Source organism: Python bivittatus, unplaced genomic scaffold (genome assembly GCF_059951505.1).
Source record: "Python bivittatus isolate LINGU-HERP-01145 unplaced genomic scaffold, Pbiv_v1 ctg000700_np1212, whole genome shotgun sequence".
Classification (NCBI taxonomy): Eukaryota; Metazoa; Chordata; class Lepidosauria; order Squamata; family Pythonidae; genus Python; species Python bivittatus.
In genome coordinates this window covers 39,590,315-39,615,913 of record NW_028277098.1, presented here as the reverse complement: position 1 = coordinate 39,615,913, position 25,599 = coordinate 39,590,315, and the positions used below count along the sequence as shown (strand labels likewise).

At 36.2% G+C, this 25,599-nt stretch overlaps 1 protein-coding gene across 2 annotated transcripts in view; it reads left to right on the top strand.

The window, feature by feature from the left end:
- PATJ (PATJ crumbs cell polarity complex component) overlaps positions 1-25,599 on the top strand; it is a 154,657-nt gene that overhangs the window by 60,877 nt on the left and 68,181 nt on the right. For both annotated transcript variants that reach the window (XM_088154302.1, XM_088154301.1), the window contains exons 20-28: positions 1,255-1,371; positions 2,079-2,420; positions 2,770-2,848; positions 4,170-4,302; positions 5,169-5,240; positions 8,557-8,734; positions 9,632-9,742; positions 12,172-12,237; positions 18,270-18,420. In XM_088154302.1, the coding sequence (XP_088010428.1) occupies positions 1,255-1,371; positions 2,079-2,420; positions 2,770-2,848; positions 4,170-4,302; positions 5,169-5,240; positions 8,557-8,734; positions 9,632-9,742; positions 12,172-12,237; positions 18,270-18,420 (1,249 nt within the window). The remainder of the gene's footprint in view (positions 1-1,254; positions 1,372-2,078; positions 2,421-2,769; positions 2,849-4,169; positions 4,303-5,168; positions 5,241-8,556; positions 8,735-9,631; positions 9,743-12,171; positions 12,238-18,269; positions 18,421-25,599) is intronic.

The window sequence follows — 25,599 nt, the reverse complement described above, 5'->3', positions numbered from 1 at the left end:
AGAGCATATTGATCCATGGGAGAAAATCCAAAAGCTATAGTTTGGTAATAGTTTTACTAGGACCACACCAATGCCACAAAAGAATGTGCAAGGTTTCTAGAATTCTTCATTAGGCTGGATAGTACCAAAATAATGTTTGTATTGTTTATGATTTCAAGACAGTTTAAGGAGCAACGTACAGACTGAATGTACTGGCCACTAGACACAGTGCACCTTTCAGATTCTATGTAGCATTCTAATCAATAAAAGGTACTATTACTATCTGGCATTCTAAGACAAAGAGCAAACTCAATTAACCATATCCCAGACCATATATTCCTGGCAAACAGCAGTGATAAAGAGAAATACAGTACTCTTTATATTGGCAAATCAAGAGATTAAATCAACTACCTTTGGCTACCTATATCAAATCAAAATTTTATTACAGCCTTAGAGCCAGAAAAACTACCTAAAATGTATAGAGCAGGGTCATTTTTATTGGTCCTAAAAGTATTACCCAACTAATGAACTTCTGATGTTGTTTTAAAAGAAAATACACACTTCATCTATATAAATGCGTTTAGACTATATAGATAATCAGAGTACGATTGGCTACAGAATGGATTACATATAATATACCTGTACTGTGCCACAATTTATCATAATCTTAAATGAGTGGAAACTTTTCAGTTTGATGTATAAAATTGCAAATATTATGCAACTTTTAAAATATAAGACTTTAAACATGTTTAGAATATTTTGTTCTTTTGTGGGTCTGTCTGTGGTTTCTGTTCAATTATCACCTAGTTAGCTGTGAGTTCTCATAGCATCAGATATTCCTAGATAATTCACTAGTTCCAAAACTTTAAAACATTTAATTAAAAAGTTAAAACTATACTAAAATATGCTGCTTAAGTATAGATAATGATGAGCTAGGAAACTGTTTTTGTTAACTTTATTAACATAGGAATTTGTGAGAAGTAATTTAAAGTAGATGAAATAAATTAGTGTGCCATAAGGATATGGGTATAATTTTATACAGCCCATATGTTTAGCTTATTGTATCTTGCAATTCTTTTCACATTTATCTGTATTTTCTGTATTATATACTTCTTCTTAGGACTATTGACTATTAACTTTCCATTTTACCTTCTGCATTTCTTTGGAGTAGCCTTTCTGCTACTCTCTGTCCACAAGCTGGTTTCTTGCTATTGTCTTCTCTTTTTAAAAAGTTGGGGTTTGATATTTTCCTGAATAGTGACTTGCTTTTTTAAGGGTGAAAATAAACATCATGGGACTTCTTCTGTGGAAACCAAGAGACTTACCAGAAGTTCAGTATCTCAAGAATCAATCAATAATATTGAGTCATCAATACTCCTTGCAGCTCCAAAGGTTTCTATTCATGTTTATTTCCATTACATTTACAGTTGTCCTATGTAAAGGTTTTTGGAGAATGAAAGTTGAGTTGAGATATACTAAATATTTATTTGAATCAGTTGTAGTCATTCCTAAGATACACCATTCTGTAAATCAAGAGGGAAAAAATAATGTTTCTATTTATGTAGAGAACGTTTAAAATTTTCCTGCTCCTCTATGTAATGTGTGAAATCTGCCCTGTAGCACAAACTGATTTTCTTTGATGTGGCATGGAAAATTTGTTATGTTCCCTTGGTGTCTCCTCAAAAAGAGGATAATATATATCCTATATTTCCAAAGAGATACAGTATAAGGATCTGTCTTGAATATTGAAGATGTGGGAACAAAGTGATTCAAGCCGCAATGTATAGTTAGATACAGACGGGTCTTTTCCAAGTAACCATGCATGGCATTGTGTTTCAGGTCTTAGCAAATTCCATATCCCTGTGTTCACCCAAATTTGCTTTATAAGCAGTTCAGTCAGCAGGATATATAATAATAATTTGTAAGATAATTTCACTAGATAACTTTATTTTTTAAGTGTGAAATTATGTTTATAAATTAATGTTTTTCAAAAATATGAAAATGTTTTGTAAAATCCAGCATCTTCCTGGGCCAGAAATCATCTATGTGTTTGTCTGTCTGTCTATCACTAAATAGCTCTGTTTTGATGTTTTGTGTAGGACTTCAGAGATGAATCTAAAGAAGAACTTGTTGATGAACCAATCTTGGATTTGGGGAGACAGTTTCAACTTTTGCAGAATGAAACAGATGTTGATAAGGAATCCTGGGAAATGCATGAGTTTTTGAAGCCTATGGAAGAACATCTTGGTGAAGAACGAGAGATGCTAGTGGATGAAGAGTTTGATATGGATCAGCATTATGAAATATGTCTGCCAGCAGATATAAGAGAACTAACTTCATCTCCTGAGATGGACTTTGAAACTGCAAGGCAGTGGGATAAAGAACTAGACTGTGCTAAAATAGTGGAATTGAATCCTGCAGAAGATCTTAATGCTAAAGAGGTATTTAGAGATATTATATAAAAAGCAAAGGACAAATGAATTTGAATAGTAAATAGTATTGTGATGTCATATATTCAGTGCAAATATTACTATTCTCTTATTATAGCACTTTAAAATACAATATCTAAATGGTCTGAAGATCATTAAGAATATTCAGATGCTTTCTCTGAATGCCATTAACATAATACTTAAAGCATAATCAAAGCAGCCATTAGTGATTTTGGAAAGCAGGCCTTAATGATATGTCAGTTTTTAAAACCCAGCTTCTATTAAACTCAGCTTGTTTCTGGTAGCATAGGGCTATGTCAATGACTTTCAATTCTGAATTGCCTTTATTTCTTTACTGAAGAATGAAGAAAACAGTAGTAATAATTCACTATTCCATGGTGTTTCAGTGGAATACAGCCAACCAAATCCTATACTGGATGGTAAGTGAAAAGAGCAAGTATTCAGAATAAATAAATACATTTCAGAGCTAAAATTATCTATGAAAGGACAAGCATTAGTGGGAGTTTAGTGGCTGAAAAAGGCTAACATTAAAAAGTGTGTTTTGAAAGATAGCTAAAATATTTCAGAATTTGGGCTTATTATTATGTATAAGAGAGATGCCACTGAGGAGAAAACCCAATTCTGCATGGTTCCCCAATCTATCACATGGACAGAGAAAGCTTCCCCAAAGATCATAGCTACCTACAAGGCTGATGTGATTGAAGATATTCCATGAAGTTTTTAAGGTTTTATATACTAATATCAGCATCCTGAATCTGTGTAAAGCAGTCTGCCATCCAATGAGGTCTGTGCTGGTTGTAGCATCTAGACCAGTCTCAAGGGCAGATTGAGAAGTAGCAAGTAGGAAGGATTATATCTTGAGGCTACCAGTGTATGAATATAGATAAGCTAAATTATCCTACCTAAGAACAGGTTATCCATCAAAAATGATAGATCCACAAGTATTCCCAAATTTTAAACCTGTTCTTGCAGAGCTGGGGGTTAGGAAGTACAATCCCATCCAATTACCCTCATTTTTAGAACAGAAAAATATTCAACCACAGTGTTTCCATCTTATTAGTATTTAACTTCAGTTTACTAACATTTAAACATTTATTTATTTATGACCCCAGTTATTTAGCATACATTCTGGAAGTCAGATTGTGTGTGCAGTTCTTATTTTGTACAATCAGTTAATGTAAGAATATTGAATTCTTGGTATAATGCATGAAGTACTAGAATTTGGAGGTACTGTATATGGACCATGCCAGCCTAGCAGCTGGGCAATAGATATTGTAGGAAAAGGCCAAATACTTTGATCAAGCATGCAAGCTCATCCTCTCACTACAAGGAGTTGCATGAGACGTGCACACACTGGGCCCATCTCTCATCCTCCCTATTTCTATCTGCTTTCTCTTGGGAAGTCTGAAGGGCAGATGTACTTTGAGTTTACTTGAAGACAAGTGCTGTATTATCACAATCAGGGGCCTGGTTTTTTTATGATTGTAGGACAGAGGAGAGCTGTTCAGGTGAATACTGCTCCCCTTCAAACCACTTAACTGAATGTGTGAAGGCAGGCTGTATGTCTGGCCCCATTCTCTTCTCACTCTCAATCCTTCATACATTCAGGCAAGTACCCGAAAAGGGCTAGTGATCATCCTAAAGGGAATAGTCCTTTTAGAAAGGGTTGTCAATTATTACACTTAGTCTTAATTAAGTGCATCTGAGAGCATGGAGTAATAACAAATCTCTTCTTGTAAGGTATTGCAATGCAAAGTGACCCTAAAGAAGATCTATACATTAATGTTGATCATGAAGGATATAAACTGAAAAATGAAGATACTGATCTTTCCAGCATCCAAGATTCTGCCCTACTTAGAGTAGTGCTGTCTAGGTATGAAGTGATGTGCAACTAAAAATATGTTGGTAATTTTGACTTACCTGAATACAAATAAGAGGAAGAACTATTTCTTTTTACCTATGATGAGAAATTATAGCAATGATTTGTCAATAATTACAGTTTTAATTCAGTTGGTAGCATGTTTTATCATCTAAATAACTGTTGGAGGCAAAGGTAGGCATATTAATTTGTTAAGATCAAAGGTGTTATAAGAGAGAGTAGAGTGTCTGTCAAGTCAAGCCTAATTCCTGGTGATTACATAAAAAGACCCATGTTGCTGTCTTGACCAAAATATGAAAGGGGTTTGCCATTATGTGTGTGTCTGTGTCTGTGTCTGTGTCTCTGTGTGTGTGTGTGTGTGTATTGTAAATCTAGTCCACAGCCTTAGGATTTCCTACTGGTTTCCTATCCAAATACCAACAGGCCCATCACTGTTTCACTTTTTTAAGATCTTGAAAATTGGATAGATCAGTGTTTCACAACCTTGGCAACTTCGACTCCCAGAATTCCCCAACCAGCATGGGGATCCTTCAACTAACTTTGATTTCTTCTACTTCTCATGACTAATGATGATGGTGATGTTCATGACAGTAGAATCTTTTCTTGCTACACACTGAAACATATCAACTTCACTCACAAAATTATTGCCTTTCTTTCTGTAGAGATAGATCATATACTTAATTAAGAGAATAATTGCAGGATACTGTCTGTTTAATAAACAAGTCGGAGGTGATCCATTTTCATTAACGTTTACAAAAAGGCAAAGAAACTTGAGGATTCTTGGCAATATGTAATTCTGATATCTATAAAGAATGTGACACATGTATATAAATGTCGCATATTATATCCATTTTCTTTAGTGAATTGCCTGAAAGAGAAGAAGGAGAAGGCGAAGAAACTCCAATTTTCAGTCACTGGGGACCACCCCAAACGTATGTTGATAAATATTTCAATATTTCTTTTGCCTTAGAAATCATTTGAGGCTGTTGATCATGAAGTATGCATGTGCCTTTCCTTTTTAATCTCTTGCTGGAGGCACTTGGCTTGATCACTTGCGTATTTTATACCATTCAGGAAGAGCGGTGAGACAATAGCTGCTTGTAAAATGCTGAAGATAGAATTAATGTTTATCAGATGTTCTGCTGAATGGTCTTATATCAGTTTCATTGATTTTTACATAATTTCCTGTAAGGCTGTGTGCAAAATGGAAAGTGTTTTTGTTTCAAATCTGAAACAAACGTACTGTGTTTTGGATGTTCAGCTCTGGTTCAGCATATAATCTGGAACATTTTAGCTATTTCAGGTCTCAGCAAAAACAAAATCTGCTTACAGGGTGAGCAGGGCAAGGCTGATACAGCTTACCCCTCTTTTCCTTCCTTCACATGGCCTTATACTGGTGCACCCACTGATCTTCCCAGCAGCTTCCTTTCTTTACTTTCCCTTATGCCTTGTTTGGAGCCAAGCAAATACGTAGCAGCTAAAGGAAGGTAGGGAAAGGGATGTGCTAAGATCAGAAAGGGAAGTGGTTAGATATGCCATGCTTGAAGCCAAGGATATTGGTGATGCAACCAGCCAGCCCACCCTTGATTTTCCAGTACCTTCCTTTCCGTACTTGACTTTACACATGGCATATCCACCTGGCCCACCTACCCCCAGTCTCCCCTTAGCTACCTAAGTGTCCTTGGCTTTTTTCCACTCTCCTCCCCAAAATGCTTCTGCCCAAAACATGAGCATTTTGGTCCGTGCCTAAACTTATATGTTTCTTTGTGGACAAATTTTGACTGACCCAAACTAAGTATTCTATGTATGGAACCTTTTACACTTGCCTGTTTTTAATGCAATGGATTATGCAGTTTACTGTTTTAGTTTCATCTATATATTCTTCTATATGTATTCTACTAGCTGCTTGCATCATATGCATTGATTCTTATTAGCATCTGTTTCAATTAAGGAAATTATATGCCTTAAAAAAAGAGAAAGATGCTTAAGCTTTGAGCACCTGCCAGTGAAATCCAATGAGCTGTAGCTCTTACTGAGAATATGTTAGTAGATTTGGGGTTATTTCTTCATAAATAGCTTGTAGAATGCTTGTCTCCTTCTATTTTATTGTCACATTTATATCCACAAATACACAGTACACTACAAGAGATACTGGTCCAGAAATATTCAAAGTAGTTTTACATTTGGGGGCTACAAGACAGAAGAGAGATGCATCTGGGCCTCAGATCAATAGAATATGCTCACTGGAATCATACTTTTAAACCCTGAACTTGAGGATTTGTTGTTGTTGTTGTAAAGCTGTGAAGGTCTGGTTGAGAATCTGCTGGAAGAGAGGAAATAAAAGTACAATACGCACAGAGTTCAGTGTGTGCTTCTGCAGTGAAGCCATTTAACTTAGATGAGAGGCACAAATGAGTATCTCATTTGCCTTTCCATCTGTATTAATAGCCCATGTCCATCAAACAATCTGAGTTGATTTTTGAATGACAGGTTTTAGGAACAGGGGTGTGGAGCAGACTTAAAGCATACACCAGAGTATAGCATAAATGATGATAACTGCATAAGAGTTTTTTTCAGTTTTCCCTGTGTTTGTGTATAAGGCTTCCTTCTGTCAAAAATAATACGATATAAATGGAATAATTCTGTGTTTTCTTGCTCTAAAAACCAGTCAGATGATGGGCCAAATAGGCAACACAGAATTACCTATTTGGCCCATCACCTGATTGCTTTTTAGATATGATTTATGACAACAAACATAACTGCTCTAGCTTCAGAGTGAGCAAAATCTAATAAAAGCACTGCTGGATCTGTTATAAGCCAGTGTTCTGTTGGTATTGCCTTTGGAAAATCCACTGTCTAGTAATTGGTTTCCAGAAAAAAATTGCCCCTCATACTGGAGTTAAGCTGTCATGACTAGTAGGCACTGGCAGTGTTGTTCTGTATGAATTTCCTGAAATTCATCTTGGAATCAAAAAAAGAGCAAGCCTGTTTCTCAGGCAAGCATAATCAAGGAGTCAGGACAAGAGATCTTAAAGCATGAGTAATGATGTGATAAGAGCTCAGGAAGAGGTCAGATTTGTGGGGCCTGGTGGAATATTTAGACAACCACCATCAAAAAATGTGCACCATTTAACATGAAATAGAACCTGACTCTGGGGATATAGTAAATCTCAAAATAGCTTTCAAATGGACCACTAGAGCTAAAAGCTACTGGAAACCCCTCGGGAAGATGGGGGCGCAAGTGTGCCAAGTGTTAAGTTGTAAATATATTGAATAGAATAAAGAAACTCATTGGGACTTTGGAAACAAGCTGTATACTGTAAAATAAACAAAATGACATATTTTGGACGGTGTTGCTCCATGTGCCAAATTGGCATGGAATCTAATACTTGAACAAAAGCTAAGCCCCACTTCTTTTATTGGATACCAGTCAAGAGCTAACAAGAAACGTAGCCAAATACTGCCTTGTTATAGTGAAAATGTGGCAACCGCCAATATTCATTGGACTAATATTATTTTTACCTTTTAATTTAAACTTTATTATTGTGTACCTTCCTGGGTGAATTGTTGTACATTTTCCTTGTTTTTCTGTTTTGTTCCTTTGTCTGATATTTGATCTTATAAATAAATGTAATAGAAATATTTTGTGTTTTAACATTTGATTTGAAACCTAAAAGGAATAACTATGGAAGCTAAATGTATTTATCCAGTCATTATAGTTTGATGTTCCTGACTATACATAGAATCAAAACATTCATGTAACACAGATATAAGAATCATTCTTCTTCACAACAGAAGTAAGAAGTTGTACACCATCTACAGTTATGCTAGGAAGGATTTCCTGTACGATTCTTGTAACTCACACCATGAAAATGGCATATCTTGTTTTAAAAGGGGTAGGTTACATGGGGCTGGGTGACATTTAGTGGTCTGTGGGCTATATTAATGTGTTGAGGGGTATGGACTACAGTGAAGAAAATTGACATTAAAAGCAGGCATACAGATCAGAAGCTGTGATTTATTTTTACTTTCTTGAAGTTTTAAAGGGATTGGGTTTTTAAAATGATGTTAATTCAGGGAAGACTGAAATGAAGGACCCAGGTATCATGCAACCTGTAGCTGCGGTCCACTCATTTTGTGTTCTATCATAGAACAAACCAGGTGCTTTGGATTTGGATAGGTCACAGATTTTAGGAAAAATCATTTAGCTCCAGCTTCTTGTATTCAGAGCATTGTTTCCCCATACAGAATTGAAATTTTTCGGGAGCCCCATGTACCTCTTGGCATCAGTATTGTTGGTGGACATACAGTTATAAAACGCCTGAAGAATGGAGAAGAGCTTAGAGGAATATTTATCAAGCAGGTTTTGGAAGAAAGCCCAGCAGGAAGAACAAAGGTTCTCAAAACAGGAGATAAAATACTTGAAGTAAGTTCAGACTTCCATTTTAAAAGGTTGTAGCTGTCTGCATCTGCCTGATTGAACAGGCTCAAGCACATTTTTAGAGAGATTCTACTGACTTCAAATTACAGACTTAGTAAATGTTTACAGCCTGACTTTAGCTGTTTATCTTATGTGTGAATGCAAAATAATGATTGTGTGAATTGTGAGTGTGGTATTTGTATTTTTTGAGTGCGCTGGCCCGTATCCCCTATGGAGAACTGCACATGCTGCTTATCTACATGAGAAGAGATTAATAAGTTCTACTAGAAACATATGCATAAATAATTTTTCTTTCTGACTTATTGATGACAAGGAGACTAGAAAGTGGGCTTACTACTTCATGGGAAATTTCTCTTTAGGGATCTTGTAACAGAAGGGTTCCTGAAAAGAAGCTTATTTCCCATCAGTTGTCAGGCTCTGCTCTGTGGAGTGGTGCAGTCAAGAGGAGAGCATTGTAATGCCAAACAGTTAGTCAGAGAATAACAGGAAATATTTGAGCAGTCTAAACACATATTAGGAAACAAAATATACACGAACATGAAGCAAAATGCTCAGATTGTAATGGAAGTTTGAGGCAGCTCATTAAGGAAAACAAATTCAAGATATTGTTTAATTTGGCCCTGAGTTGAATGAATAAACCCAATGTTATAAAAATATGTCCAAGAATTCAGTCTTTGTATAAATGTTTAATTTTTATCGATCTAATAGAAGTATTTGTAAATGTCTTTGATGTCATTGATTAGCTGTTGTATTGATGCTGTGATTAACATTTTAATCAGGGTATCTGTTGATATTAGTAAAGCTCTTTGTGGTTGTTATTCAAGTCTTTCAACTGACTGAGATCTGGGAGAAGTATATCTAAATGAGCTCATTTCTCTGCAGGTGTCTGGAACAGACCTACAGAATGCTACTCATGAAGAAGCTGTGGAAGCTATCAAAAATGCAGGCAATCCCATTGTTTTTGTGGTGCAAAGTCTGTCAACTCTTCCAAGGGTAAGTTATCTCCAAATCTTTCCTGGAGAAGGCATTTTTTTAGAGAAGGGTGGTTTTTAAACTTATTTACATGCTGTATTAATTTTTTCCTTCTCTTATCTTTGAACCAAAGTCTTTAAGATAGCCGACAAGAATCCAACAACAGATGAATGTCAGCATTAAAATTAACCCATGACTGCTTATTTCTAGAAGTTGAAAGGTTGCATGAGAAAATGTGGCTATACCTGGGAAAGTTTCTACAGCAGGGATGGGAAGCTGTTATTATAACAGCTCTCTTTGGACTTCGCACCCCTCTCCCCCAAGACTGATGTTTAGTGAAATAACAATACTGATATTGCCATTATTTTTTGCCTGAATGAAAAGTAAAATAACACATCCCTATTGCTTTTTTGAGAAAGTCCCAAATTCCACTAAATGGAAAATACTGGAAAATCTAGTTATGCTCCCTCCAAGAGATGACATTGCACCGCTACGATACTCCATGTGGATTCAGGGGTGAAAAACGGAATGAAAAATATGCAGCAACATCTGGGCCCCATAGCCCTTTCTAGAGGCTAAGGAGCTCTTCAGACTTTTTATCTTATCCTACATGCATATCAAAAGGACATCTTTTTTGCTTACTTTTGTTTCTATCATTTCTAGTAGTTAATGTTTTTTAAATTTAATTTTTATGGAGAATAGATTTCAGTTTGCGGGAGAGAAAAAGTGTGGGAGTCAGTCTGAAGTCTAGGCAAGTCTCTATTTCAGAAATGGTTTTGTTTGCTTTGTTTTCATTTTTCTCTTTCCCTTAGTTTTGATTCATTCATGTAATTCTTTTTTTCCATTAGGTTTTCTTTGGTTTCTCATTTTTTTTTTTCATTTTTGCATCCCTTTTTTCTTTTTCTTGTTCAAAGTTCCAGATTTTCCCATAGCCAGTGTTTTTTATATTTTTATTTTTACTTTATTTATAACTTGTTGGTGTTTTTTTTTTACTTTTATTTTTTATAAATAAGTGTACATTTCAGTTATTTGATTATGATTTTTCATTTCTTTTGGCTTTGACACAAAATCATGATTGGATCTTTCCAAGATGAAATTATATTTTAATTTGATCATGGAATGTTAAGGGTCTGAGATATACATCCCAGGGGAGTTTTTTTTTAAAAAAAACCAAACTGGATACATTGAAACCTGAAATATTGTTATGCAAAAAAAAAAATTTTTTCTTGGTGATAAATATTTGCTTGCAAGGAATTGTTCTGATCAGATTTCTATTTCTCATGAATCAAAATTGTCCAGTAGAATTTATATTAATTAAGAATTCTTCAAATTTAATAGATAAGCAAGACATTTTCGATTCTGAGGGCCACTATATAATTTTGGTTGTTAGTAATTTTAATAGTTACTCGCTTTTATGATCCAAACAGAAATAAATGAGACATTTTACATGGATATTTTGCCAAACATTTTAGTTTGTCCATAACATGATGATTGGGAATTTTAAGTTAGCACTGGACCCTTCAATTAACAAAGTTTCCAGTTCTGGAATGGTCTTCATGCTCATATAAAATAATTTAATTTGGTTGACATATGGAGATAATTAAATCTGACTCAACAAAGATATACTTTATATCAGTTCCTCATGGTACATATTCTCATTTAGATTACTTTTTATTATCACAATCCATAGTTAATTGTGCAGAAAATTGTTGTATAACTCTGTCATGTAATTGATGGTGATCCGGTTATATTATCAATGGGTTTTCTTGGTAAGAAGTCTTAAGCAGGTGTAAAGTTGTATTTTAATAAATCATTATTAGAGGATTTAGTTTGTTGGTCAACAATAATATTTTGAGGTGATATGCAAACAGATGATCAACCTGTCTGAAGATTGTTTGGGATTCATTTAAAGTTTATACATGGGCAGATCTGTAGCATTTGTTTGATAGAAGAAAAAAAATCTTATTGTAGTAATTTGTAAAGTAAACTAACTGAGAGTATATAGATAAGGAACATATTCTGGAATTGTATACAGCCTTTAGATCAGCTTTCCCAAGCCAGTGTTCCTTTAAATAGGCTGGGGCAGTAATTCATAATTTTCAGCTGGGATGTCTCAGGGTAATCAAAATGATAACAACCATGTATCAGCAGGCTGATCATAGGGAAAGATCCCTAAGAGACAAACATATTTTAGTGATGTTTTTACTCCCAAAACATCAGAGACAGACTGAATTTGTTTAACAACCATAGAAAGCTTACTAGGAAAAATAAATAAACAAATAAATACAAATCTGGAAACTTGTGGGTAGGAAGAAGGGAGAAAGAAATGGTATATTTTGCAAGAAGATATGGTTGGTTGGCTGGGATCCTGCAACATTTGGTTATTGATCCCTCTTTGGATATCTTATGCATACAGTATATACATAAACATTCACGTTTGTATTCTGCAGATAGTTTCAGTAGTAAACCCCAAGAAAAAGAAAGGCCAGGATCAGGACACAGAAGAAGCCGAAAAGGTAGGTGCAGTCTCTCACTTTCCAAAATCAGATTCATAAAATAAGTTATCATTTTAAAACAAAAGCCAAGATTTGTTTAAATGGAAGAAGGCAGATAATATCTGGACTTATATAGTAGACTTTCTGACATTTTTTGAAAAGTTAAATAAAATTATTTGTAACTGCACTTTATTTTTTTTCTGTTTATACAGTATTATTAGATGTAAACAGTTGAATAACATTAGAAGCAGTAACAACAGCTGTAACAAAGAAGAAATATGGGTTTAAGTTCACATTTGAGTGAGCTAAAAATAATAGTTACAAGTCTTAGCTTTCAGATAATTAAGTTAATAGGCAATTTCCGAAAGTAATTAGAAAGTGAGGTTTGTGAACTTAATGTCCTTTAAAAAGCTGTGCTGTGGTTGTAAGCAAAATGGCTGATCCCATCATCTCCCAGTGCTTGAACCCGCAGGAAATCACTGTCCTGCGGTCTCCTCGCGAGGAACAGCCATCCGGAGCATGTGGATGATCTTCTGTCCTCTCCTTATCCCGAGAGTTCCATGGAACCAGTCTACTCACCAGTTCCTTGGTCTTTGCTGTGGTTATGGGCTCTGTTTTCCTCCCCCAGAAGTCCTGAAAGTAAAAACATATTGTGTGGTAGCATGGTTCGTGGTATGATTGACTGATAGATAATCACTTTTCTCCAGCAAGGCAGTTTACATAGGGCTCTCTCTTCACTTTCCATAAGAACAACCATGTGGGCTAGGATGAACCTTTTGAATTCTAGATCTCTTCACTTTATAGTCCAAGAACAGAACTCCTGGTTTTCCTAAAAGGGGTGGAAATTAGTACTTTCATGGATGCTAGAAAAAACTATAGGTAGCATGTCTTTGTTTTTATGTAGACTATCAACACCCAATTTTTTTTTTTAATGCTATGTTAGGCATGCAGATACCAACTATGAACTTTTCGATTTATGGATCTCTATTTCAGAACCACACCAGAAATCCAGAATAGTGGAGTGTTTATAGAATGTGTTTGGATCCATTTAGGCCATCCTCCCCTAGTTGAATGGCCCTGTGATATATTGAATAGCTACTCCCATAATCCCAAATCTGAAAAATCTTCTGGAGGGCAGCAGATTAAAAACTAAATACATAAAATGATCACTGCAGATTAATCAGACACTTCTGAAGTCCTTTCTCGGAGTTCAAAAAAGACAAATCGTGGTCTGTATAATGCAGTCACTATAGCTTTAAGCATTTTAAACTTTAAACTCAATGTCTAAAATTAAGAGACTTGAGAATGTCCTTGCTCAAAAAAAAGAACTGACTAGAAAAGAGGGGAGAACTTTTGCTTATATGCTAGCATCTTTTGGTTTTTGAAACAAAAGTGCTTGCTGTTCAGATGAATATGTCTAGCTTTGTATGACTAATACGCCCTTTCCTGGATCGGGATGCCTTGCGGACAGTCACTCATGCCCTCGTTATCTCCCAGATAGACTACTGCAATGCGCTCTACATGGGGCTACCCTTGAAGAATATCCGGAAGCTTCAGCTGGTCCAGAATGCAGCCACGCGAGCAATTTTTGGGGCCCGAAGAAGGACCCATATAACACCTCTGTTCCGTGAGCTGCATTGGGTACCAGTTTGCTTCCGGGTCCAATTCAAGGTTATCACCTTTAAAGCCCTACATGGCATGGGGCCAGGCTACCTGAAGGACCGCCTCGCCCGCACGATCTCTACCCGTCCCACCCGATCTCACAGAGAGGGCATGCTTCGGATCCCCGCGGTAAAAGAACTTCGATTAGCGGGGTCCAGAAGGTGGGCCTTCTCTGCTGTGGCCCCCGCCCTTTGGAACATCTTGCCCCTGGAGGTGAGACAGGCCCCCTCACTCCAGGCCTTTCGGAGGGACTTGGACCTGGCTCTGCCATCTGGCCTGGGGCAGGGAGGGAGGATATCAGAAGTGGGGTTGGCTGGCCCCTTAGTGGTATGCTGTGCCCCCAGCAGCCTCTTGGATTTTTTAGTTGTTTATTTTTCTAATGTTTGGTTTTATAACTTTCAATGGTATTTATGTTTTTTAGTGTGTTGTAAGCCGCTCAGAGTCCCCCACTGTGGGGAGATGGGCGGGGACAAATTAAATAAATAAATAAAATAAATAAATAATTGGGAACAGGCATGATTTAAACATCAGCTGCATTTCATTTTTCCCCTCTCTTTTTCTGTATTTTTAATCAACTTGCCTGATGTTCTTGGGGACTTGAGAGCTTGCATACTAGTTTATAAATCTTGAGCTGTACTAATAAATGTACTGCTCTAATATGGATTTTGGGGGTTTTTTCCCCCTCCTTTCTCAAGCCTTTTCTTTAAAAAATACTTTGAATAGGCAAAACTTGGTTGAAATGACTGGAAAACCATTTCTGATTGTGCATTGATGGATGAATATAAATAACGTATTTGAAATTGCTAGTAACCAGTATCCTATTTAAAGCAGCTACTCTTCAGCAGAGAGTAGGTTATCTTTCACATTCCCAAGCAGTCGTATCAGCAGCAGTATTTTTCCAGCCTAGGTTTCAGTGAAGTCAACCATAGATGTTCACGTTGATGACATTACTGTTTGCCTCTAAGCTCTGGATTGCTGCAAGCAGCATGGGGAATACAAGACATTTTACTAGAACAGTCCATTAATAGCTAAATGGAGCTTTTTTGTTTCTGTATATTTAATCCTACAGAAACATTCCTCCAAGACCTCTGAGTCCTTTGGAAGAGCCATTCTTTGAGGACATGAGAGTCTTGTCCTCTGTAACTCCTGCGGAAGGAATGCTGTGGTCACCCTATGAGGAACCAGGGAGCCTGGCAGCACCTGCTACATACCAAGAGCTGCAGGTTGAATAGCCAGAGGCAACAAGGAAGGGTCCCTCAGGAGTACCTGGCCATCCCCCATTCAAGAGCCTTACTAATCATAAGTCTGAGCTTTGGATTCTTTCCTTGTTAGTTTTCCTTTTCTAGCGTTTGTCTTGTTCCATTTCACTTTGAACTCTCTTCTGATCATGTTCTTTGAAACTGTTAGTGTTTGCTAGTAATTCAGCCCCTCTAATAGTAAGACAGCTTTGATTATATAAAATCTGCTGACTGTACCTTAATCCATTCTATAATTTTCACTTGGGTAGTTCCAACTGACTTTTAAGGAGTGGCTTTCCTCCTTCTCCAATCCATTGCTTTCAAGCTGATTATCTAGATGTCCTAGTGGGGCCAAGGATAAATATTCTTACAATTCTCTGATATTTCTTTATTTTTACAATTGTAGCATCTAACTCTTGGTTCTCCCTTTGCCCGTCAGGCATATTTGTGAATTTTCTACTTGTATTCTTAAATGCTGGAAGTTGGAGCTCAGCCATTACTGTCTGTGGAAAGGGTTATCCTCAGACCTTTGTTTGTTGCCTCTTGCAGAGAACTTCCTTTTTTTAAAGCTTCTCTGGTTCTTCTGCCCTGTTCATGTTAAAGAAGTAGATTATTTCTGCAGCAACATCCTCATACATCTATTGTTTACATGGCACTTAAATATTTACGTGCATTTCCTGAGGTTGAAGAGATAAGTTTTGAGCTCTACGGTGTCCCTTTTTGCTTTAATATTGTGTTGTCATCACAAACGTTTCCTTCTTAAAACTCCAAGAGCGCTTATAAGAAAGTCTGGAAGTAATTGACTACACAGTTTTGCAGGGAGGTTATTCCCAAGGCACACATACAGATTCATCCATTGACTCCTGGAGCTTTGCTACTGAGACTGTCTGTATGGGGGGCTCCATGAAGAAATTATTTACTTACATGTTTGTTGAAGAAATCTGTTTACAGATTTCTACAGATCTCTCTGTATCATGTCTCTGAAGTAATGCAAACGCCCTCACCACACTGAGGCATTTTCTAGCAGCCAGTTTCAACAGCCATTTCATTGTGAAGATAGTACTCAGCAGATGTCGTCTCCCCCCCCCCCCATGAATAAAACTTGAATACTGCCCTGCATGAGCTCCTGGGCAGAGATTGTAGTGCTAAATTATGCAATATTTCGGTATTCATAATATGAACAACATGTAGTTGTATGGGTAATGGTTTCTTTTTTAAAGAATAGTTCCATCCTTGAAATACTAACAGTGCAAATGTGTGTTAAGTTCAAAAGCTAATGGAATACATGACTTCTGGAAGTAATGATATCAAATACAAATATAATGTAACCTCCCCACCATATTCCAGATATGTTGGATTTAAAATCTCCTTCAGCTGGGGAATAGCAAATAGGAAAAACTTTATAAGAAGTGTCGTCCAATATATGATTAGGTACATATCCTTCAGTTGCACATAAAAATATGTTCTGACTGGTGATCTCCATTGGGTGAGGGAAAATATTCATTATGGCTGAGTCAAAACATAGACAACATTTGCTGGACAGGAAGCTGAGTCAGAAAAAGAATTCACTTTTCCTCCTGACTCTCTGGAGACTGGATTTAGTGGATATAAAGAAAGCATCACATTCTGAGAGAAGCAACATAAAATTATCATCTTCATAGTGCTTACGAAAATAATATTCAAAGAAGAGTAAAAGTGAAAGCAAACAGCTACATCCAAATTCAGTGGATTGACTCATTGCAATTTAATTTTTGTTGTCTTCAGTGGCAGCTGTTCCACAGCAAGTGGCAACACATGGCTGAACTTGGCTAAACTGAAGTTGAACAGGGTTAGATCTGTTTACCACTTAGATGGGAGACCACAAGGAAATTGCAGCTGTACCCAAGTAAAATAACATCCCAGACAAAGGCAATGGCAAACCAAGTTATGTAATTTGTTCATATACTGTAATCAACAGGAATTGAGTTCAGTGTGAAAAGCGATAAAGGCTTTAACCTTTATCATTAGCATTTATGTTTGCCATTGTTATTTATAAAAATAATAAAAGGAGGATAAAAAATCTATAATCATCATCATCATCATCATCATCTGTTGCTTTTCAACTCCTAAATCTAGTGTTAATTTGAATAGAATGCAAACTGGTTCCCCCCCTCTACCCAAGTCATGGAAGCTTGTTTTTATTCTCTTTACTTTGCTGCTATTACCGTATTAACCAGATGAAATTTATTTTATCCTGATTTGCAGCCGCTTTCAGTTTGAATGCTCCTTCCTTTTTATTGCATATTGCAATTTTTCCTGTTATTTCCATCCCACATCCAAATAGCAACATCTTTTACAACAGATGTTGATTGTTCACATAAGACTGCAACCCCATATTTGCAGATTTTTTTTTTTATTGCTTTTACTATACTGTTATAGAAAAAAATCTTTCTAAAAACGACATACGAACCCTTGGATAATGAGTCAAGAAAACAACATTTATCAAGCCATTTGTGTTGCTCTCGTGTCATTTGGCACTCACTGTTTGTTGACTAAAGTGTATTTGCCATTAGCAATGCGATCGTAGTTGAGCTAATTCAATCGTACAGTGCAGCTCACAAATGATTCGGTTACTTTGAGCCTGAGAAACAGATGCTTGGTTGTGTCTACTGCAGTCCTTCAGTTCTGCCTTCTTTTGATATGCACCACTATATGCATCATTATCGAAAATGCCTTTATTTATGCGAGGTAATGGGATTTTATTGTGAGTTTTATGATATATAACTTGTTAACCAGAGCTAATATTGAAAATACTGTAGTCCGTAATGTTTGATGGAGCTTTATATAGCTGTTATTTTTTTCCAAAGTGCCTCAAAAGCAGCAGATTTATTTTATGAAGCATTCAGATCCTTAGCAGAAATTGGGTTTTTACATTTATGTTGTCAGTTAAGTGCTGTACTATCATCATTGTTTCAATATAAGATGAAATCAGTCCTTTTCTGATGTGGAACAGAAATGTGAGGTTTATTCAAAAGAAGCCCAAATTCTATGAAACTGGAAGCTTCTGTTGAAAATAGCATTTATAATGAAACTATGCTTATATAGTGAGCTTCTTATCATAAACATCTGAAATTTCTAGGCATAATATGAAAGGTTATTTCTTTCTTTTTTTAGAAGAAAAGTGGAGCTCCACCACCCATGAAGTTGCCACCACCTTACAAAGGAGCAAGAATGTCCAGCTTGGATGATCCAGAAGAGGAAGAAGAGGAAGAAGAGGAGGAAGAGGAGGAAGAGGAGGAAGAGGAAGAAAATGCTTATACGGAGGGTAAATTATGAAGTATTACTAGTTCTGTTGACTTTCTATATTCAGAATTCTTCTGTGGTGCTCTTACTGAGGGTAGAGTTGCTTGTGGTCACCATATCTATAGGACTGAATTTTTTCCCCAAATATTGGAATTCTGAAGGGAAAGACAATTATTAGAATTCAGTGGAGAAAAATTCCTTAACACTACATAATATTCTAGAACTTCTTTTCAGGAAGTGTGGAGAAAATTTAGTTTTCACGATTGTATTTTATATATTATATAAATATATTGTATATAATATTTATGTATTATATACAAATGTGATAAATAAAATATTTCTTGATTTAATGTATTTTCCACTCTTCACAACAAGTTGCAAAGCAGTTTACAGATAAAATAAGGAAACAAAACACAAATGTTAATAAACTAATACTCTTAAGCTCTAAATTAACCAGATTGAACAAACAGTGAGATGTACAAAATAGAAAATTCGGATGTTTTCTTAAACCACATTGTCTTTTGGGTGAAGAACTGAATCTTAATTAAGCAATCAACTGTATTGCTGAATGTTTCTGACATATCTTCCAAGACAGGGAGTTCCATAGGTACAGTACCACATTTCAGAAGGCCTTCCTTGGATTTCTACTCCTTGGGTATCACCTCAACAAAGAACTTGCACGGTTTCTTTGTTTGTTTACACCATGAGATGCATCCCAACAAATGTTTGAACCCCAAGCTCTTGATCACCTTCCGTGTCAAAATCAGTACCTTGAAATAGACTCTGAACTGCACGTAGAGCTAATGCAGGCATATGATGAGCCCAACTTCTTACACTGTAAACTAGCAACACTCTAAATTGTCTCTTCAATAGCTGACTCACAGTGCATCCTGATCTGAAGAATATTTCTTTCTAGTTGCAGTTGGCAGTTTAGGAATCAGGCCACAGAGCAATATAAGGTCAATCCCAAATTATTGCATTTGCCAGAAATAAGTTCCAAGCTTAGTCTCAAAGTCAACATACATGTTCCAATAAAGAAGCAGGTTACAAGGCAGGAAGTTAAGTGTTCCACAGTTAGTCTTCCGAGATTGAGGACTTTAAAGCCTAGGTTCTCATGGTTCTGTTCAAGCTTAGATCTTCACAGTCCTCAGAGTGCAGGGCATTTCCATTCTCACTAGTCGTCCTTCAAAACTGTTGGAGAATGTATCTTATTTAGGACAAATAAAACTGAAAGGGGGGAAGTGATTGTTGGGGAAAGAGAAAATAAAGCCAAAAATGTATCCTTGTCTCCTTGGGATAAAGACTAGATGGAGGTCTATAAATTATGCATGGGGTGAAAATGAAAGGACTTTTTTTCAATCCGAATAGTAGAATCAGTGAAACTGAATGCTGGAAAAGAGTTGAGGAATAAGAGGAAGTACATCTTTCTACATAGTCCTTTGTTAAACTAAAGGAACTAAATAAACTTAAGGAGCAACCTTTCTCAACCTTTTTACCCTGGAGAAATCCTTGAAATAATTTTCAGATCTTAGGGAATCCCTGCATAAAAATCTCAAAAAATATGAAAACTTCACAATACAGTTCACTTTTAACCTACACAATCTACATTTTATAGCATTTACAACACCAGCAAAGTGGCAGGCCGGCAGCTGAGTCATTGCATGTAAAATTTCCCACCCCTGCAAGTGCTAGCATTGGGGGGTTGTGCATAGTTAAAAAAACAATTTTTTTTTTTAGTCACAATTGCTCATGGAACTCCAGCAATCTCTTGCAGAACCCTTGGGTAATTGAGAAGAGTGGTTACTCGGGATAAGACTGCAATAGGTACTAGTAATAGTTATTGTATAATATTTCCAGTATCAGAAGCAGCATGTCTCTGAATATCACTTGCTCGGGAATACTAGAGAGGAGCGAATCTGCCTGCCTTTAAGTAATGTTATTTACGGCACGTGTCTACTTGTCATAATTCCTATATCAATTTGCAGAATAAACAGTCAAATTCACAGAAACAATGAATATGTTTCTATTTGCCTTTTTCCCTAATTTTCTGCCCAATTTTAATTGAAAATTTATATTGCAAAATTCGAAGAGTGAAAACAACAGAGTCGTTTTAGGAAAAATGCAAAAATGCAAGCCAAATTAGTTTTTCAATACCAGCAGAAGGGTGGCATGGTTTCTGGTTGATCACAGTAGGAATGCAATGTTGGCATTTTATGTTAAAATGCTGCCTTTCCAATAGATGTCACTGTAGTCACTAACAATGGTGTTGGATCTTCTTACTGTATCAGAAAGCGTTTCAGTCCTTCAAACAAAACGGCAATCACAGAGCTTGGCTTTTAATTTGGATGGTATAACACATCCTTTAATGTTTTTAAATCTTTTTCTGAAATTAGCTTTCCTTCCTATTCCTTAAAAGATAGTGGACTCTTACTATTTATTGTGATCTGTATCTATGCACAGATTCTCTTCAATGTACCTGTGCACAGATTTTAAACCTATTGATTCAGCAGTCAAATACTGAAAATGTCTTCTGTAAGAATGTCTTAGAATCGCTGTAACTAGTCATATTTTGGCTCTGTCTCTGCTAATACATTGAACAGATGTTGTGGATGTGGTTCTATGCAGGCATATTGGAAAAGATGATGCTTTATGAATTGAAAGAATATTAAGCCTAGCGAGTAAATATTGACTAATCATATCTATCAACTTTCTACTGAGCATGCTTATGATTTTATTTAATTGCTATATAAAATAATTTTAAATATATTCTAAGGGGCATTAAGTGGATTAGAATCTGCTTGGCAATGATAAGGATTTAGACTGATTCAGGGATCAGAGCAGGCAGTTTTGCTGAGGATATAAACGTAATCCCATGCTGCAGCTCTGATCATGGGAAAACTAAAAGATAATACTTAGCCATCTCTGCTGGACTGGCAAGTATTCACTGATGATTAGAACCAGAAAGATGCATCTATAAATATGTGCCTGACTGGATGTTATCAACCATTTATCTGCAATTAAGAGTGGGTCATTAAGAATCAAATCAGCTCTGCTCACTATAAAGAAAAAGGGCAGTGTTGTGTTAAATTGATTTCTGTTTCAGAACAGGGATGCTAGTTGAATATTAGTGATTTCCAGCGATGCAACAACAATACAGCAGCAGCAGCACTAGAGCATCGTTGGGTCAGAGATGGGAGACCAGGGATTTCTCTAGTTGGGCTTGCAGGTTTGCTGACAGATGTAACTCTGCTCGTGGGCAAGAATTGAAATTAAGTGTGATCAATCACATATCATAGTAGAAAGAAAAGTGACAGATTGCCCTTAAGGCGAGGGAAATCTCTCAAGCAGGCCCAAGGTCGTCAGAAGAAAGACGAGCTCCGATTCTCTCTGTGTGTTGTGTGGTAAGGATTGGAGCTGCTCACAGCATTTGAATGTTTGTGAGGAATGCAGATCCCTGGAACTGTGTTCTGATGCAGCAATGGTGCAAGGGGGGTTTCCAGGTATGTATTAAAGCATCAACTGATGTTTTCTACTTCTTTTCCATAGCTTGTTTGCAGCATTTAGTGATGAGTGAAAATAAAACATGAACTGGATATGACATTCTTTTTTTCTGTTTGAGTTATTTACATGTAGGAAGGGTTGGTGGTTAGAGGAATTCTGCTTTTAAGAAGGCATTGGCTAAGTTTAAGTTTGAAACCATTAATGAACGTCTGTGAAGCCGACAGCATCAGTTACGTGTTGTGTTTGCTTAAAATAATAGAAGAACTTAATGATGTTTAATGGTATTAGAACACAGAAACAGATGTGGTTCTCTTACAATAAGTCTCAGAAGACTATAGGTAAATGTTTAGCATGTGATAAGAAGCTGCTGGTGAAATCTTGTTGTTCAGCATTTTTATTTTGTAAGGGCAACAGAATATAAGTATCAAAGCAAAACAAGCTCTTTTCCACAGAGTGACAATAACGTTATTGTATTGCTTGCTTGCTGTAAACGGTGATAGGAAATTTGAATATAAATGAAATATTTAGGGAAAATTGTGTCTGCATGTGTGTGTGTGTATAAATTCCTCCTACATACACAGACACTCTAGCTACCAGATCTGAACTGCAAGAATCCAGATGGCCAATAGTTGACAGCAAAGAGTTAGAGTTTTCAGTATTTCTTTGCTGTCCTCTGGATTTTTGCAACCCAGATTTGGTACTGTAATCCAAATGTACACACGCATACATACATACAGAGACATGAATCTGGTCTAAATCTTTAATTATTCATGATAGTAATTGTTTATTTGGCATAGGTCTTTGTACTTCACATCCTGTGTTGTAAATATAAAACTTCATAAAGCTCTAGACAAGAAGGGGATGAAGGCAAAGAATTTTTTTAGTGAGGCTAGCACTTTATCACAAAAATTTTTTAGTATACCGCAGGGACTCACAGGACAGATATAACAGGTTGGGAGAGAAGGTGTGTGAGCATATGTCAGATTTGGGAAGGGGGTTATATTATATTATAATACGCTTATATTATAGAACTGACTTCAGCTAATACATGCTAGAGGTTGCTTTTATACATAAATTGACACTTGAGATCCAAATAATACCTTTTAGAAATAATACTATCACACTGAAAATGGAATGCAGTAACACCCAGATCTAGCCAACAGCTGTAACGTTCTAATAAGAATACCTACCATGCTGCTTGCTTGAACTGCATGGCTAAAATTCGTTGTCTTCTTTCCTCTGTTGCAGAATATAATCAGTAGCTGTAGAAATTAGTAATTAATCTGCTTTTTTAAAAAATTTCAAAGCGTTTTTAACACTTCCAGAAGTCAGCACCACCAAGTGCCACCTCCTCTGCAGAAAAAGGAAGGAACCTTTTTTCTGCCCCTCCCCAATATGGTTTTAGATCTGTGATTCAAACGTAAATATATATCTTAAGCGCAATGGGGAAAGCAGTTGAAAACCAGTGGAAAAGTGGCAGGTACAGAAAGGATTAAATATTTGTTCAAAATTACAGATAACAATAGCAACTTTATTTAAATGGCACTAAAACTGTGAAAGTATTGCTACCTAGGAGGGAGGGGCTTAGAATGAAGCAGTTGCAAACCTTCTGTGCTGCTGCCTGACTACCTGTCCTGTGGAGATTCATTCGGAGATTTTTTTCTGGAACGTTTTTTTCTGCAGCCCTGAACCCATCTTTCTTTTGCCAGCTTCTCCAGCCACACCAAATGTGGTCCTGTTCTGTCCAGACTTTGGAGAACTACCCTACTGATGGACAGACAGAAGCAGTCCGAACTCCCTTTATAAAATTTCTTTCCAACCTTGGACTACCTTATAATGTTTTGCATACCTCACTGAAAATAATAAGAAGGAAGAGAGTATAATTGAGAGTGTGTGTTTTTTTCTGGAGGGGAACATTTTGCTGGGCAACAAGAGACAGGTCAAGAGCTAAATCAGCAAGATGCTAAATGAGCTGGTGAAACTTCAAAACGGTTTGCCTGAGGAATCTGGTGTCTGGAAGTGTAATAAAGTGTATATAAACAGCACAGTTACCAAATATACATTTTGATAATTGCATCATTGAAATTCTCTGTAATTCAGGGATTTAGCATGGTTGAGGTAGGCCCTGGAGAAGTAGAGATGGCCCTCCTTGGACCCTTTCATCTTCTTCCTCCTCCCACTTCATATCTTTGCCACAGAAAAACTCCCATGTGAACTGTGAGTGAGTATTCTTGACCTGCCCCTTTCTTCATTTGAGTCCTACACAAATAATGTCATAAAGTTCCATTGGCTTTCCCAGGTGTGGAAGCACTATTACAGGTCTATCTGAGTTGGATGAAAACAAACAGCCCAGGGGATTTTCACAGCTGAAGCAGAGCAAGAATAAACAGGGGACACCAGGGCTATAAAAATGCTTCCTGAATAAACACTATTTGCATAAAAAATTACAAACTTCATGCCCTGTCATTTGATGGTACCGTCAGTGACTTTTCTTTCCAAAAATCATGAAAGAAAATGTTCTACGTTCTATATGAAATGCAAAACAAAGTGCAAATTTCATTGTTTCTTGTAACTGCTCTTGTTTTTATATGCACTACATCTCTTGAATTTTTTTAAAAATAAGAATTTATAATGTATTTTCAGTTAAATAATTCTAATATAAATAGGATTTTTTTCAAAATAAGTGTTTTTGTTACATTATTTTTTGTTTCATCTTTGACAAATATATTTGAAAAAATAAAACTCTTATTATTTCCATTTTAATGTCCTTTTGTTAGATTTTTTTTTTAATGCTGTGGGGTCCTGAGCTTCTCATAGTTTAGGATCTCAGCAAGTCTTAATCTGGTCTTGATTTTGAGGAGAGGGTCATGCAGTATTGTTGCTGAATAACTTAGAGTTCCCTTTTATTTTAAGCATTCTGCAGCCCATCTATTGTTTGTTTAGGGTACAGACATATCTGAGCAGCAACTTTATCAATAGGGAATTTACATTGCATGAATTTGGCTGTTTAAATCCACATTCTTCCTTTTCCTGTGACTAAGTATTCCTTAATACAAATAATACAAAATGATTTCATTGTAGTTATCTTGCTATTATATTTATGAACTTTTTTGTACTTTTCCCAGTTTAACTTCAGGTTTGGGATATGTTGGGCTGTTTTCTGCTAATATAAAGCAAATTGTTCTTGACTTGAGTACAAGCATATTACAGAAAAATTAATGACAGAAAATCTATGCTTTTCACTATTCTGTATTACTGTGTCTTCATAGAGAGGCACAATAATATTACTTTACATTTTATAGAAAGAGGGTATTAATTCCTTGTATTATATAAAAAACTTCAACAGTGTGGAGCACCATATTGCTTTCATAATATTTTGAGAAGCTCAACCAGTCTTTGTAAATGTTAATACCTCCACACTGGTGTTATATTTGTTTGGGGTTTTTTCCCAATATTTGTAACATTGTGAATTTGGAAACCATGCAATGATGTATAGTAAAACCTGAATCCATTTATTTATGATCATTGTCATTAAAAAGGAGATAATGTGGTAACCTGGCTCTGGAAGTACCTTGATTATGAATATATGTTTTACATAATATCCCATTATGTACTAAAAGGTTTTACTTTGTGGATGATTTTATATAATTGATTACAGGTTTTTAAGAGCACCAGAGAAATGTGTATTATGGTAAAACTC